The sequence below is a fragment of the Oncorhynchus kisutch genome, linkage group LG14, assembly GCF_002021735.2.
Source record: "Oncorhynchus kisutch isolate 150728-3 linkage group LG14, Okis_V2, whole genome shotgun sequence".
In the NCBI taxonomy this organism is placed as follows: domain Eukaryota; kingdom Metazoa; phylum Chordata; class Actinopteri; order Salmoniformes; family Salmonidae; genus Oncorhynchus; species Oncorhynchus kisutch.
The window spans coordinates 37,174,146-37,191,329 of NC_034187.2; the positions used below are offsets into that span (position 1 = coordinate 37,174,146).

At 43.4% G+C, this 17,184-nt stretch overlaps 2 protein-coding genes across 5 annotated transcripts in view; one reads left to right on the forward strand and one right to left on the reverse strand.

Moving 5' to 3' along the window:
• The window catches only part of LOC109903897 (homeobox-containing protein 1), a 39,487-nt gene extending 29,420 nt beyond the window's left edge, over positions 1–10,067 (forward strand). For 2 of the 3 annotated variants that reach the window (XM_031788332.1, XM_031788333.1), the window contains exon 10: positions 462–2,180. In XM_031788332.1, coding sequence (XP_031644192.1) covers positions 462–818 — 357 coding nt within the window. In that variant the 3' untranslated portion in view covers positions 819–2,180. Of the gene's footprint in view, positions 1–461 lie in introns of all 3 variants that reach the window. The other variant, XM_031788334.1, reaches the window with a different exon arrangement.
• Positions 5,105–17,184, reverse strand: part of LOC109903896 (kinesin-like protein KIF13B) — an 87,664-nt gene continuing 75,584 nt past the window's right edge. For both annotated transcript variants that reach the window (XM_031788331.1, XM_020500907.2), the window contains exons 38-40: positions 12,689–12,751; positions 11,675–12,374; positions 5,105–11,451 (exon numbers count right to left, since the gene is read on the reverse strand). In XM_031788331.1, the coding sequence (XP_031644191.1) occupies positions 11,243–11,451; positions 11,675–12,374; positions 12,689–12,751 (972 nt within the window). In that variant the 3' untranslated portion in view covers positions 5,105–11,242. The remainder of the gene's footprint in view (positions 11,452–11,674; positions 12,375–12,688; positions 12,752–17,184) is intronic.

A 17,184-nucleotide genomic window follows, 5' to 3' on the forward strand; every position in this document is an offset into this window, starting at 1 on the left:
ACTGCTATGAGACGTTGTATTGCATTGCATATCCATACTGTGCTCCATATTTGGTACAGAACTTTTTCTCTATACCAAATCTGTGAGATAACCAAGAAGTAGGGGGAAAGAACGCCTTATAATGTTCATGTAATTGTCCATGCTAACCAGTTGACGTCCGTAACCGAACAAGGGTGCATCTCAGTAAGTCTGAAGCGGATTCTCGATCTGAAAACACAGGATAGTGGAAAGCAACATCGTAGACTTTGCTTTTACCTATCCATTTCTTTCAGGTCAGTGTGTAGGTCCGGGGTCTCAAACTCAAGGGTGAGCCAAATATGGTCCGTGAACCGATTTTAATGCAGCCTGTGGTATTGCTTAGTAAATGCACCCTGCAGTTGTCTCAGGGTTGAAGACCACAGCTTTAAACTAGTATGATGTGTAAACACGACCCTTGACTCCTCCCCCTCTTGCGGTTGCAGGTGCCCACCCTGCTGCCCAGCTGGCTGGCGGCTTGGCCCGGCTCGGGCAGGGGGGGCTTGGCTGCCCAGAGGGCTAGCTCTCTGATTGGCCGCTCCTTGCTCTCTGGGTGGGGTCTCGCTCAGGGGGCGGGGATGGAAGGTTCCAGACTGACAGGTGTGTCCTGGTCTCCCCCCTCCCCCCAGGATGATGACTCCACCAATCACAGCAATGCCCTGGAGCACCAGGATCCCATAGCCCTTGCCGTGGAGATGGCGGCTGTCAATCACAGCATCCTCGCCCTGGCAACGCAGGCGGGGGGAGGATTGGCCCTGGGCGGGACAGGAAGTGACATCAAAACAGAGGTGCTGGACGACTAGGGATGAGAGAGAAACATGTAATTCTGCATTCAGAATCAAATGGGAAGGTGGTAATTACCAGTTGTGAAGTCGCAAAAACGTGTTTGGATGCATTCACGCGCTTTGAACTCGTTGAGAAACGTACAGCTATAATGCTTGTAAACAAATTAGTGTTCAAAAAACATTAATATAACTATAAAAAGCTATGTTTTGTTGTTGCATTTAACTGCCAAAACTGCTGTTATCGAAGTCATTTCCTTAGGTGACGTCAGAGTTCAGGAATGATAGACGGGTTTCCCATTAGCAGCTACCAGTCAGTCGTATATGGTAAATACCACATTCCCACTTGGTTATGAACGCAGCATATGATTGTGTGTGCACACGAGCGTGCGTGCGTGCACGTGAGGATGAGGCTATAGTAGAGTAGGAAAAATATTTGTTGGGAGCAAGTAGAGCTTGTTGGAACATTATACTGTAAATGATGACCAAAAGTAATGCATAGGCTTAGAGACTGTCAAAGCTAAGGTAACAGGCCTCCCCTTACCTCTACCACCCCATTTCCTAACCCCTTTAGACTGTTCTAGAGGTATTGTGTTGGGTGGCCTGGCCCTAAAGTTGTCTATGAAACAGTCATACAGTGTATGTACAGTGTGTGAGGTATATTATGCTCTTGTCTGTGTGAGTCTAAAGAATCAGAATAGGTTATTATGGAACCCTGGACACCTCCCTCTAAGCATAGAGGGCTCCTGCCTTGGCACCTTCTCCCCCAACGTGCGCAGTATGCTATTTGATTCCTTGACTCCTCGCTCACTCCGTCTTTCTTCTCCACCTCACCCAGACATATTCTCTTTCTATGTATAGCCTTCTCTTTGGCTTTGCCTCTTACACTGTCTGTTCGCCCCTCCCTTTCCCCTCTCATCTGTCTGCCCCTTTTCATTTGTCTCCATCTTCGCAGTATAAGGGAGAGAGAGGTGAGGGTTCTCAACAGGCCTCTGTAATCCCTAAAATGTATAAATATATCCCCTTGTTGTAGCACTACCTAAGCTGGGTAGGTTTTAAAGCAAGTGAAAATCAGACATTCATTATATTATTGCTTGAGAGAGAGAGGACTCGTGCAAGCTAGTGAAAGGGGCCATACGTGGTTGTTATGGGGGTAACTATAAGCATATTGAAGCTGTACCCAAACCATTTGTTTTTAGCTTTTAACCGTAGCTTAGTCTGTTCCCTTAAATTAAGGTGTCATAATCATGTTCCCCAGTTGAGAGAGAATGCATTACTACACTGTTCAAAAAATAAAGGGAACCCTTAAACAACACATTGTAACTCCAAGTCAATCACACTTCTGTGAAATCAAACTGTCCACTTAGGAAGCAACACTGATTGACAATCAATTTCACATTCTGTTGTGCAAATGGAATAGACAACAGGTGGAAATTATAGGCAATTAGCAAGACACCCCCAATAAAGGAGTGGTTCTGCAGGTGGTGTCCACAGACCACTTCTCAGTTCCTATGCTTCCTGGCTGATGTTTTGGTCACTTTTGAATGCTGGCGGTGCTTTCACTCTAGTGGTAGCATGAGACGGAGTCTACAACCCACACAAGTGGCTCAGGTAGTGCAGCTCATCCAGGATGGCACATCAATGCGAGCTGTGGCAAGAAGGTTTGCTGTGTCTGTTAGCATAGTGTCCAGAGCATGGAGGAGCTACCAGGAGACAGGCCAGTACATCAGGAGACGTGGAGGAGGCCATAGGAGGGCAACAACCCAGCAGCAGGACCGCTACCTCCGCCTTTGTGCAAGGAGGAGCACTGCCAGAGCCCTGCAAAATGACCTCCAGCAGGCCACAAATGTGCATGTGTCTGCTCAAACGGTCAGAAACAGACTCCATGAGGGCCCGACGTCCACAAGTGGGGGTTGTGCTTACAGCCCAACACCGTGCAGGACGTTTGGCATTTGCCAGAGAACACCAAGATTGGCAAATTCGCCACTGGCGCCCTGTGCTCTTCACAGATGAAAGCAGGTTCACACTGAGCACATGTGACAGAGTCTGGAGACGCCGTGAAGAACGTTCTGCTGCCTGCAACATCCTCCAGCATGACCGGTTTGGCGGTGGGTCAGTCATGGTGTGGGGTGGCATTTCTTTGGGGGGCCGCACAGCCCTCCATGTGCTCGCCAGAGGTAGCCTGACTGCCATTAGGTACCGAGATGAGATCCTCAGACCCCTTGTGAGACCATATGCTGGTGCGGTTGGCCCTGGGTTTCTCCTAATGCAAGACAATGCTAGACCTTATGTGGCTGGAGTGTGTCAGCAGTTCCTGCAAGAGGAAGGCATTGATGCTATGGACTGGCCCGCCCGTTCCCCAGACCTGAATCCAATTGAGCACATCTGGGACATCATGTCTCGCTCCATCCACCAATGCCACGTTGCACCACAGACTGTCCAGGAGTTGGCGGATGCTTTAGTCCAGGTCTGGGAGGAGATCCCTCAGGAGACCATCCGCCACCTCATCAGTAGCATGCCCAGGCATTGTAGGGAGATCATACAGGCACGTGGAGGCCACACACTACTGAGCCTCATTTGGATTTGTTTTAAGGACATTACATCGAAGTTGGATCAGCCTGTAGTGTGGTTTTCCACTTTAATTTTGTGTGACTCCAAATCCAGACCTCCATGGGTTGATAATTTTTGTGATTTTGTTGTCAGCACATTCAACTATGTAAAGAAAAAAGTATTTAATAAGAATATTTCATTCATTCAGATCTAGGATGTGTTATTTTAGTGTTCCCTTTATTTTTTTGAGCAGTGTATTTTAAGATTTACAATGCACCCTTGATTGGCAATGTCCCTATCACAGGAGGCTGCTGAGGGGAGGAAGGCTCATAATAATGGCTGGAATGGAGTAAATTGAAAGGTATCAAACTCATGGACCATGTGTTTGAAACCATTCCGTTCCAGCCATTATTATGAGCCCATCCTCTCCAATTAAGGTGCCAGCGGCTGCCTGTGGTCCCTATTATTCTTAGTACTGGGAGTAATGCAAACACTTATTTTTCTATCCTTTATATGCCATGACGTCTTCAACACAAGCTGTTATCTAAGATACTTTCTTTTAAATTGTATTTTCTCTTTTAAAAATAAGTCACTTTATGGGAGTAGCTACTATGGGGCTTGAGTTTCCTGCCCTCGTAGCTTATTGGTCGTTCTGAGTGATTGACAGACCAGGCAAGCAATAGGAGGAAGAGAGACTGATCTGTTGGCTGACACAGGTTCAAAAGGTAAGGGGTCAAGTGTTAGGTCTACCTTTCCTTATAAGCTAGGTTTCCCCACTCCCAGGTCGCTGCTTTTAATGTGAAATAAGTTGTAGGTGAATAGCCTTTTTTTTTTTTGTACCTTAAAAGGGGTAGTTCAAATTAAAGTTGACCAGATTCAAACGTGATTTTGTTGTGTAGGTTCCTGTTATGATGAAATCAGCAGACCTCAATCCCAAACTACTGAGAAACTTTCTCCTTGCCAGTTCCACACAACAGTCATGGTGGGATATGGTCCCAGTTTATTGTTAGACCACTTCTGAGCAGGGCTTGGAACCAGTTCAGGGAACAGAAACAACAAACAGAATCAGAATGAAGGTGATCTATACTGTTATTTTAAAACCATGGGATCCGGCTAATAATGCTATTTTACGTTCCGTTCATTTTCTCTGTCGCGCAACAAACCGCCTATGCAAAGCACTCACTCTGTCATTAAGAAACTTATTCCGGTGTCTGCCTCCCTGCCAGCTGAAAATCTTTGCCAGTGTGCGTGTAGGCTACCTGCCCCTCCCCATCCGAAGTATTGTTTACTGTAGCCTACTGACATTACAAGTGTGATTCAGAATTTAGGGAGAGCTATTTGTAATTAGAGAAGAATGGATTAACCTGTTCAATGTTGGTTATCACGTTTCACATTGGATTTATTAACTACCAAAAGGTAAGATGTGTTTTTATTTGAATTCTGGTGCCGCTCTTCACACACAAGCTTGTTAGCTAGCTCTGGTCCAACATTAAGCCAACTCTTTGAAAATAAAAGTTCCTCCATAAATGCCACTCCTCCACATGTATAATTCTGTCGGCCTAATTCAGATAATGCATGTCATAAGATGCCCAGAGCTTCAAGCCATCCTCTCGCTCTCTCCCCCCACTCGATTTCAGAAGTTTAAAAAAAGAACAGAAAGAACAACATTAAAAAAGTAACGGTTTTTCCCGTTCAAACCTCTGTGGGAACAGAGGAACGCAACAAAAAAATATGGTTCTGTTCAGAATTAAACTAATAAATAATTGGTTCCAACCCCTGCTTCTGAGGTATTGAGATGTTTGGAAAACGTTAGTGTCTCGTGACATACTGTTAGCTGACCAAGTTGCAGAGATGACTCACAATTGATGTTTGGGTGAACTGTCCCTTTTAGTAGGCCAATATATATTAAATGACAGCCAAGCTGACCTGTTTCTGCTGCTTCCGATGTTCCACTAACACCTAGTGCTTTGTTCTGTATCAAATATGTATCTTACAAGATAAGACTGAGGCAGAAAAAAAACATTTTATTTTCGATTTGTTACTTAAATCTTTCCATGTGTACAACTCTGGCAAGCAGAAATGTATAGTATGAGATGAATCATTGAAATCATGTTTTTCCATTTTGATATGCAGTGGGCCCGATTCAGACTTCGTAAATGTACGCCTTTCCTAAGCACTTCTCAGTAGTTAGTATTTAGACTTAACTTTTATGTAGGTGCATAAAGGGCTTTTCAGACGTGGTTCCCTTGTGCACACTGACTACATTTAACTCTACTGCTGAAAACCCTCCCACTTTCTGGCCAGCTGATTTTCTCTTGGAGTTTTCAGTCAATAGGGTTTTCAGTACATTTATCTAAAGCCATAACTTTAAATTTGACACTCACTAGAACAGGGATGGGCAACTCCAGTCCTTGGGGGGCATGATTTGGTGTGACACTTAACACACCTGACTCCAATAATCAAGATCTTCAGTTTAGAATGCAATTAGTTTATCCAGCGTGTTGTGTTTGTTAGGCATGGGCCAAAAGTGACACCACTCCGGCCCCCGAGGACTGGAGTTGACCATCCCTGCACTAGAATATATGGATCGATGAAAGGCCATGTAAATACATGCATATTAATCTCATTTTCAGCACCAATCGGTAGATTTAAAAAATACTCTGATCTTGTATTATTTAGGGTTAGGAAAGTATTTATAAATAATAACAGGTTTGGAGAGCCTTTAAGCATGATAGGTTGGTGAATCAAAAATAGTCGTAAATATGAATCCTGAAAGTTGCCATATTCAATTGTTCAATCCATTAAATATTGGAAAGTGTAGAATAGGGGGAATAAAGTTCCATTTATGCACGCATAACTCGGGTCTGAGTCGGCCCCAAACTACCGTGTTTTTCATTGCCCTATTGTACTCTATCATCAAAGGCAAAACTTATCCTTCAGGTTTCTGAGCTCTTTACTAGACTCTCGAGACTGTTTAACAATTGTTAACGCCATATCAAGTAGCGAGCTAGCACAAGATTTGGTTCTTTGGCATCACCCAGAATTTGATGAATCTGTCAAATCTACAAATTAAATTGGTACTGTATACAAAACCAGGTGAAAACATATTTGCTAAAGGACTGCTACTCAATAATGACCATTAACCTCTGTGGGAGGGGTTTTGCCTTTAAAACTGAGGGAACAGCTATTGCCAGTCCTCATTCATACATAATGTGAATACATGAAATAACACATATTCTAGAAGATGAAATGAATATAAATGATTGAAATCACTGTTGTATCAGATTGAAATAGTTAAACGAGTCCTGTTATCTTCTATTTCAGAATTTAGTGCCTTTTTTGGACAGTAGACTGTTCTGTAATTAATATGTAGAAATCTATATGCCTTTTGTTGCATTTGTTTGAAAAACATTTTGTTAACTTGTTTATTTTAGTATTGTACCTACTAAAGAATAAAGAAAGATGAACAATGGGTCTGTGTTTTGTGAGCAACTAAAGTCTAGCTCTCAATGTGTATCAATTGGCATCAGAAGCTCAAATTAGCATTCTGCACTTAATGATGGAAGATTAGTCTCGTAAAAAAACCCTGCAGATGATACAAATCTGTAAATCAATTCATTTTTTTTTATTCTTTCCTTTACAGGGAGATAATTGTCCAGACAATAAAAAAGAATTATAAATGCATTATAATAAATGATTATTCTTTGGATTTCAGCAGAGAATTAAATTAATCAAAATCCAAACTTGTGCCCAGATTTTTAAGTCTTTATATATACACATACATACATACACCCATTCGCTCCCACAGATATAGTGAAATAATACACTTCATGACAACTGGCAGAGCAGAATCAGATACACAAATCATTGAGGACTATTATTGATAACTCAAGACTCCAGGACGAGGCACAGACCAGAGCTGGTCTCAGGTCAGTCAGTATGTCTAAAATGTCACCCTATTCTCTATGCACTACAGGAATATAATACTATAGGGTGCCATTTGAAGCAACCGTTGTAGAAGAAGAGTTGCACAAACACTCTGAAGATCCGGCAGACAGGTTCCCCATTTAGAACCCTCTACTGACATGAGCTTCCATTGGCACATAAGCCAGCGCCCGACTTTGTACAGTGGTAGTTTGTCTGATGTGGTCCACTGCTGGATATGGACAAGCCACATGTAGTGTGAAGGAACAGTCTAATATTACACAGGTTTCTCCATGGCTGGAGTTTGAGGGTTTCTAGTTATGGAGTCTCGCATTGCCAGACTTGGTAGTCTGGAGAAAGCCGAAGATGGAGGTTTTTAGTTAAACCCAGAGAGGGACAGACAGATTGACGTGAAGACTGACTGAAGGCCACGTAAAGGCAGGTGTCATATTGCTCTGAGCCTGTGTTGCCATAGATAGAGATATATAGGATATGTATATATTGGAAAGGAAGATAAACAAATATACTCTTGAAATCCCCCCCCCCCCTTCTGTGGAATGATACGGTAACTATGGATATATCCTTAATCAAGTATAGACAGTCGATAACGGTCAAACTCAATATAAAACGTGGTTCTGAGCGCGTACAGTCACATGATCAAGTCCATGATGATGAAATTAAGTACTTATGACACGTGCTAGTCTGAACTAGGAAACTCCACATCTCGTTAAAGAGCTAACAGTTGGAAATACAAACCGGTAAAAGCTACTGAATAATGAAATGGGTTTGAATCAGAGATACTTGCGTGTCTCTGACTTCCTGATGAGAAAGAGTATGAGAGAAAGAAAGAGCGAGGCACGGAAATAAAGAACTAGATAAGCCTGAAGTGATCTTAACCACTTTTCGGTCTCTGTGCAAAGAAGCATGGACACGACAAAACTGAGGCCAAATCCATCCAATACACTATGGCTGCGTTTAGACAGGCAGCCGAATTCTGATCTTTTTCATTTTCAGAGCTGATCTGATTGGTCAAAAGACCAATTAGTGGGGAAAAAAAGATTAGAATTGGGCTGCCTGTCTAAACACAACCTACCTGCTCTCACAATCTTCATATAACACACATCTACTGTACGACACACGCACATACCCTCAAACTCAAATCCATTCCTTATATTAGCACAATGATGATCACTCAGTTAAAAGCTTGACACCAACTCAACCATGACAAACAACTATTAAAAACACCCTAGCTCTGCTAACAGCAACATAATGGGTCTGAGCGAATCGGGTAAAGTACTTAAGGCAACCATGACAAATAAAACACTTGCTCATCCCATCTACTAGACTATATCTCCCAACTGGCCAGTCATCGGCCCATTGACAACTCCTCCTTACTCGGTCCCATCTCAAGTGGTGTTTAAGGCTAAAAATCAAGACTATAATCAAGATTAACTCCCAAAAAGGACTTATAATACCAATGATCAGATCACTTTACAGCTATATTACAGTTGCTATAGCAGCATCATTCCTCATAGAATTACTTGTGCAATCAATGTTTTTCAGTATAATTTAAAAGGCTTAGTCTTTTTCACATGATAAAGGCATATGTCAACCATTACAATATATATCTATATGTCATAGCAAATTTAGACCTTTCTTATTAAAGAAATGGCATAGCGTTGGGGCGACGGGGTATATCTTACAGATAGATCATTTATGTTGTGACTTCACGCCATGCTTGCTGAATGGACTAGTGTTAAAAGGTATAGTCATAACAAAATGACATTGTTCATAGACTGCTTACAGGGTGAGGAAACAAGGTATGACAGCAATCCATGCTTTGGTTTAGTTTCCCTGGCACCGTTTCCACATGTTAGCATTTGTGGCACAAATTCCATTCAAGTCATGGGATCGATAAGAGCGTTTGTTGCGCATCATGTACAAAACATTTTACAAGTGACTTTATTGAGTTTCACAAGCAATTGTAGATACTGATGATTTGGATATGTGCAAAGAATGCTAATATGGGATTAAAGCATGGGTTGTTGTCATGCCTTGTCCATAGACTACAGGGTGAGGAAACCAATGTGTAATGTTGGAATTTGGGTGAAGTATCCCTTTAACACACATTGAGTCCTGTCAGAGCTTGTGACTCAGCTCACAAGGTGAGAGCGCACAGTTTCTTTTAATGAAACTTCTGTCTAATGAAAATGATTTACGAGGGATCAATGAAACATAAATGAAAACTCCATAGTGTCCCTCATTACACATCCTTCAACTCTCAACCTGGAATTTGCATTCAAACAAATTTGCTCCTAAAGCTTTGAAACGATATATTTTTTAAATGTAACAAAAGAATATGCTTCCACATTCTTGATTCCCTTCATCTCCCAAAGTCATTGAGTCAGTATGTACATTTCAGACCCCATTACAGATCTGATTCTAAAAATAACAGGTGAACGCATGCGTAGAAGAGATGTTCCCCCAAACACAAATCAAAGACCAGCTTCCATCCAACTTCCGCTCCACACGTTACATGACGTTAAACATTGATACAACGTTACACAACACCAGCACACACACCATACATATATGCCACTGCTACTTCCTCAAACCGTTCTAAAACCATAGGCACCCATTTTTCTAACACAGATCACTACAGTCACCACCAAACTAGGGATAAACCTCTACTGTGCAAAGTCTCCTCCCTATGAGCAAAATATGTATTTTTGACCAATTTAGCACACTGGGCTTCTTCTCATAATGGAACCATCTTTCAACCTACTTCTCCACTTACAATTTAAAACCAACGCCAATGACTGTTGCAGAAACCACGTCATCATAACAACGATGCTTCACCTTTCAGATTAGCCGAAAACATGCACACACACACAGTTTTTTTTGTCCACTGTACAACATTGCCATGGGTAAATTCGGCCTTTAAGGGCCAAACTTCTAAAACACACACACAGGCGCACCCACATACACGTTCATGTCCACTCTGCAGTCCCTGAGATCACCTTACACAAGGCATTCTCATCAAAGTTCAACAGAGGGTGAACATCTAATAAAACCCACTAACAAATATATTACAACGAAAAATAAACTCATCATGAAGGCACATTCTGGAAGAATCGATCATTTCAGATAAATGACTCCACATGTGGGAAACGGATATAGTAACTTTTTAGTAAATTAGTAAAAAGGGACAGTTCCATTGAAAAAGAGGGGTTGGGGGTTCCAGTCCAAGTCTGGTGGAATAGAGCCTCATTCGTTCAGAAGGATTCTCGAGGTGACCAGTTTGATGACATCAGAAAAAGTTCTCTCATCATTATGGATCCTGAACCTTGGCCCGAGAAGAAACATTCTCCATTGGTCGCCCCGTGATTCACTTCATACAGACAGCAACACTCTGTATAGTCACACTTCAGGTGCTGTGGAACCATTCAGGTGCTGTGCCCAATCCATGCCACAGGGGGCGCCACCAGTGCTGCGTCCAGATAGGGAGACAGCGCACCAGGAGCAGGTTGAGTAAAAGTCTTCCCTATTGAAATGAATCCAGACAGATCCCTATGGGTGTTTCCCTGTAGTGAGACAGAGGCATGGCCAGTCAAGCCAACACAGGATCAGCCTGTATTCATCAAATGTATTCATAAAGCCCTTTTTATATCAGCAGATGTCACAAAGTGCTGATACAGAAACCCAGCCTAGCATCTCTTGGCCAGGAGAGGGCACAGTACTGATCTAGTGTTGCCAAGCTGTGGGTGGATGGTGGGTAGGGGACAGGGACCGTTGTTACATTAGATGTGGTAGTATTGCATAGTTAGGGGGAAATTGATAGGAGTCTGAGGGAGACGGAGGCTTAGAAACAGGATAAAAAGAATGTGTGGGCTTTCTAGTTGATCCGAGCCAGGAGACAAAGTGGTGTGAAGATTAAAAGTCTCTCCCACCCAGGCCTGTTTCTCTCCAGTTCAACTACTCCAGGACTTGCGGTTCTCCCCTCTCCTGTTAGTGGACTCTCCCCGTAAAACGGGTTGGTAGCACTCGCCACTGCGGCGATTCTCCAGGTTCCATTTGGTGGAACGGTCCCGTCTGAACACTCGGTCGGGACGCACCAGGACGCCGTAACCAGGGTTACAGCGGAAGTAGTGGTGCCCGCCTACGGAGCCGTCGTTCTTACCTGGAGAGAGGGGAAGGAAGGAGAAAGAGGAGGGAATAAGGGGTTAGACAAGGAAGAGAGTTTGTTTAGTACTTTGAATTTCCTAAACACTGCCTACTTTGATGTGTATGCATGCGGACAAGGACAGGGCCCTCTACGTTTTCAGGTTACTTCCTTAAATTCCATTGCTTATGATGTCATTATGTTAAGTCATGCGATTCCTTTGTGAACAGTAAACACACACCTGAGGGCGAGTCGAGCTCCACCCCGACCCACACGCCCTCTGCGAACTTCGTGTTGCCCACGTAGCGCACCGTCCCGCCCTTATTGGCTCCCACCGACACGCACGCCCCTTCTCTCAGCCAGTCAGGCAACACAAAGTCGCGACCGCCGTCCTCATCGTCCAGGATGATCTCCAACCTCTCCAGACTCCCTTGTCCTCCTCTTCCTCCCTCCTCCTCCCCAAGGACACGCTCCTGCAACGACTTCAGGTCCGACGTGCACACCCTCTGCACTGAGAAGGGCTTGTTGCCTGTCACCACGCTGTTGACGTTGGAGCCGGGACCGGTGGTGGCCATTTTGTTTTCGTACTGAGGAGATGCAGCAGTAACACCGTTCCGGTCAGCTCGCTGCTGCGGATGGGTTCTGGGTAATGTAGTTTCAGGAGCACTACTCCCCTTCAGCCTCACCCCTGCCTCTAGGAGGGTGAGGGAGGAGGATGGACGGAGGGGGGTGGTGGGGTGGTCGCCGCCGGCAGAAACCTCGGACAGGGTTGCCGTGGAAACGCTAGTGGAGAAGTAGCCACTGGAGGCCTCGCTGATGGGGCTGAGGGGGTAGTCATGCAGGTCATGCTGGGAGGACGGAACAGGAGTGGCTTCAGGGGACTCCGACCACCTGTCATTGGTTAGGGCCGGGATCAGGGCTGTCCTCGCTACCATAGCAACCTACGGGGAATTGACGGCAATGGCAATCACACCTCAGACAGGGATTCAAGACTGACCGGAGCAAACCATGACATCATACTGCCTGCCTATCGTTACCCCCTCGACCACCACCATCATCCTCGTAATGAGATCCTCAGATCCACTAGCTTTCTACCAACCATAGCTTCATATTACAGTCAATACCACAGAAATTTAATTCACTCACTCTATTTATATGGTCAATACACTGTCTCAGCCTGAAGAGTTGTTGTAAATCTCTAACCAACTCGAACTAGACTGATGTCTAAACTAACTACAACTAGACTGGAACTTACCGGTTCTATCCGGATCCTGCTGTCTTCAGGCCCTGTCGTCTGCATGATGATACGAGGCATGTGCTGCCAGGAAGAGAGAGAGAGAGAGAGAAACACAACTATGTTCAATGGGAAAGAAGAAACACTTCAATGAAATACATAAGTATTCTTTCACATTATACATAACTAAGAGTTTAATATAAAATCCAAAAAGCTCAGCCGATTATATTCGGCTCTTCACAAAAATGGTTTTAATCCATACAGAATATTTGTTTAATCCATTGTGGCGTTATCGGTCTTTAAAGCGTGACTAACAAATGCAGCGTTGACAGAAGTGGAACCATGGCATTGCTACATCTTACTGCATTGGCAATACATCTTGTCTATATGGAAATTAAACAGCAAGCTTGGCTGGGCCAGACCAACATAGTGTTCAGCAACTTTAGACTTTACTGTATAGGCTATAGACATGGTATTAAATAAGCAACCCATCAACTACTTTACAGACAAGTGATGTAAGAAAGCACTTCTCTATGTAAACCGCTCATGTTGTTCATCCACTTAAACAATTGTTCCAGCTAAAAAATAAAAAATAATTATTGGAAAGAGATGTACAATTATTTTCTGTCCAATTGTTTTTATTTTCCTCTACCTCAGGGTTTCCCAAACTTGGTCCTGTTCCTGCCCCCCCTTTGGTGCACGTTTAGTTTTTTGCCCCAGCACTACACACCTAATTGAAATAATCAAAGCTTGATGATGAGTTGGTTATTTGAATCAGCTGGACACAAAACTAAATGTGCACCGGGGGGCCAGGACCGAGTTTAGGAAACCCTGCACTACCTTAGAGCACGTGTGTGAAACTCATTCGACGGAAGGGCCGAGTCTCTGAGAGTTTTTGCTTCCCCCTTCACCTGGTTGTCTAGGTTTTAATTGAAAGGACAAGCCAAAAACCAGCAGACACTAGGGCCCCCAATGGAATGAGTTTGACAGCCCTGCCTTAGAGCAATGCTTACGAGGCGCCATTATAACACTAGACAGCTCGAGAAGATGGGGAAAGAACCAAATTCTTGGAGAGATGTAGGGAGTAGTAGTTCGCCTTCTGTGTTAAACCATTCACATTTGACCTCCATTGAAGCTTACATTTAGATTTTTATTGGGATCGCCATTAGCGACAGCTTGTCTTCCTGGGGTCCGACACCACGAAAAAGACATTAGAAACAAAAAATACTTTCGAATTTACATATATTTAAATACAATAACATAGACATGCAGACTTACATGCAAACATACATTACTGCACATTACACTACATGATCAAAAGTATGTGGACTGCTCTTCAAAAATCTCATTACAAAATCATGGCCATTCATATGGAGTTGGGTCCCCCTTTTGCTGCCATAACAGCCTCCATTCTTCTGGGAAGGCTTTCCACTAGATGTTGGAATATTGCTGCGGGGGACTAGCTTCCATTCAGCCAAGAGAGCATTAGTGAGGTCGGGCACTGATGTTGGGTAATTAGGCCTGGCACAGAATCGTCTAGAATGTCATTGTATGCTGTAGCATTAAGATTTCCCTTCACTGGAACTAACGGACCTAGCCCGACCATGAAAAACAGCCCCAGACCATTATTCCTCATCCACCAAACTTTACAGTTGGCATTATGCATTCGTTCTCCTCCGCCAAACCCAGATTCATCCGTTGGGCTGCCAGATGGTGAAGCATGATTCATCACTGCAGAGAATGCGTTTCCACTGCTCCAGAGTCCAATGGCGGTGAGCTTTACACCACTCAAGCTGACACTTGGCATTGGCCATGGGGATCTTAGGCTTGTGTGCGGCTGCTTGGACATGGAAACCCATTTCATGAAGCTCCCGATGGATAGTTATTGTGCTGACGTTGCTTCCAGAGGCAGTTTGGAACTCGGTACTGAGTGTTGCAACCGAGGACAGACAATTTTTATGCACTACGCAATTCAGAAAATCAAATACAATTTTATTTGTCACATGCGCCAAATATAACCGGTCTAAAAGCAATGGATCGGTCAAGGTATGGACTAAATGGTAATACTGGTCATTTCAAATCATGGCAGGAAAGATTATTGGGACAAAGCCATAGACTTCTATAAGCTTTCCTTATACCTTACATTGAAATGCAGCACTTGACGGTCCCGCGTTCTGTGAGCTTGTATGGCCTACCACTTCACGGCTGAGCCGATGTTGCTCCTAGACATTTCCACTTCACAATAACAACACTTACAGTTGACCGGGGCAGCAGGGCAGACATTTGACAAACTGACTTGTTGGAAAGGTGGCATTCTTTCATAGGATGCCACATTGAAAGTCACTGAGCTCTTCATTAAGGCCATTCCAATGTTTGTCTATGGAGATTGCATGGCTGTTTGCTCAATATTATACACCTGTCAGCAACGGGTGTGGCAGAAATAGCAGAATCCACTAATTTGAAGGGGTGTCCACATACTTTTGTACATAAAGTGTACATACGCCTTAAAGACATGCTCCGGTACTTTGACAACTAGTATGTATCAAATTTCCCGCTTAGGGCTGGATGTGTCAATGTGTACTTCATACATCCATAATCTGAGTAGAATTACTGTTTTACCTCAATTACCTACGAAATCCCTAGTTTGAAAGACTTTTTTCTGGAAGCTGTGCTGCGCCATTTTCCCTACATTCCCCCCCAAGTGGGCCATTTCATGTTCCAGCCAATGATATTCAACCCCTCGCCAATTGAGTGACAGTTAGCAAGAAATACACAGCAGAGCCAGAGAGAGAGAGAGCAATGACAGGGTGCACACATCTGCACATATGTGATGTAGTACGCAATTTTCGGGGACCACTTTCACAACTACTGGTTCTGAGGTTTTAGCATTTCTGAAAACATGTAACTGCCATTTCTTGCAATCTAGCGCAAAAAAAAAACTCTATTAGGGTGTGGTGCCTGTTCTTAAATGTAAACAAATAAAGTATTTTTTATTTTTGGCACAGCCAGTCCACATGGTAAGAAGCCTGGATTATGGCTCTATATAACACTTTGCCTTGAGACCCCTGGTGGCATGTCTGGTGGGGTAAGTATGTCTGTCAGAGCTATATACAGACAATTTGGTATCTTCAACACAATTTTTCACACAAGAATTGATGCAGTCAATCTCTCCTCTACTTTGAGCCAAGAGAGACTGACATTGAAAGGCAAGATGTGCTGCTCTGTTCTGGGCCAGCTGTAGCTTTTCAATGTCATTCTTTGCAGCACTTGACCAAATCACTGGGCAGAAGTCAAGATTAGACAACACTTGAGCTGGCAGGACTTGTTTGGTCAACTGAGGGGTTAAAAATGCTGAAAATCTTTTAATCACAGACAGTCCTCTCCCCATCTTTACAACAATTTAATCAATATGCCTTGACCATGACAATTTACAAATGTACAGTGAAACCAAGAAGTGTATTCTCTTCAACAGCCACGTCACTTATTACAAGATTCAGCTCTAGAACTTAGGGAATGATTTGTACCAAATACAATGCTTTTAGTTTCAGATATGTTCAGGACTAGTTTATTACTACCCACCCATTCCAAAACTGACTGCAACACCTTGTTTAATGCTAGCGGTGGGTCATTAGTAAAAATAGAGAACAGTAAAGGGCCAAGAAAGCTGCCTTGCGGAATACCACACTTTACAGAAGCTTCCATTGAAAAAAAAACCACTGTTCTATTGGATAGATAGCTCTCAACCAAGGATATAAAGCCATAACACAGAAATGTTTCCAATAACAGATTATGGTCAATAATATGAAAGGCTGCACTGAAGTCTATTTTCAGCCATTTGTGTCAGTGCAGTGCATGTTTAGTGCTCTTCTCTATAAGCATACTGAAAGTCTGTTGTTCATTTGTTCACAGAGACATAGCATTGTATCTGGTCAAACAGCTTTTTTTTCAAGAGTTTGTTTAGAGCTGATTGGTAGGCTGTTAGAAGCCATTGTATCACAGTGCAATAATGACCATAATCCCAATAGACAGCTCCAGATCGCTCTATCCCCAGCTTCACCACCCCAGGTGTGCCCGTCTCCCACTGTGTAAAACAACTCTAAATCACAAGTGGCAGGTGGGAATCATTTCAGCGCTGCAGTGTATCGAACAGTGTCTCTCTGAGAGTAGCTCGTCTTATAACCTGTAACACAAGAGTGTGTTTTGTCAGCTCTGCTGGAAGCTGAACGTAACATTCACTATTTTAGACACAATTTCCTCCGAATGCTCTAAAAACCATCTCCACTTTACTCCATTCCACTCAAATGCAGAAAATGATAGGCCTTATTGTGATAGCAGCACCTGGTAAAATGCCTGATGGATGAATTGAGCAAATCATCATGTCATATTATGGGGAGAAGAAAAAAGAAGGAAAAATAGGCTACATTGAAAAGAAGGCATGGATTTAAGCACTCATTTGGGAGTCAGAGGATGAGGAGACTGAACTACAGTGGAGTATAGACCCACATCAACCATACATT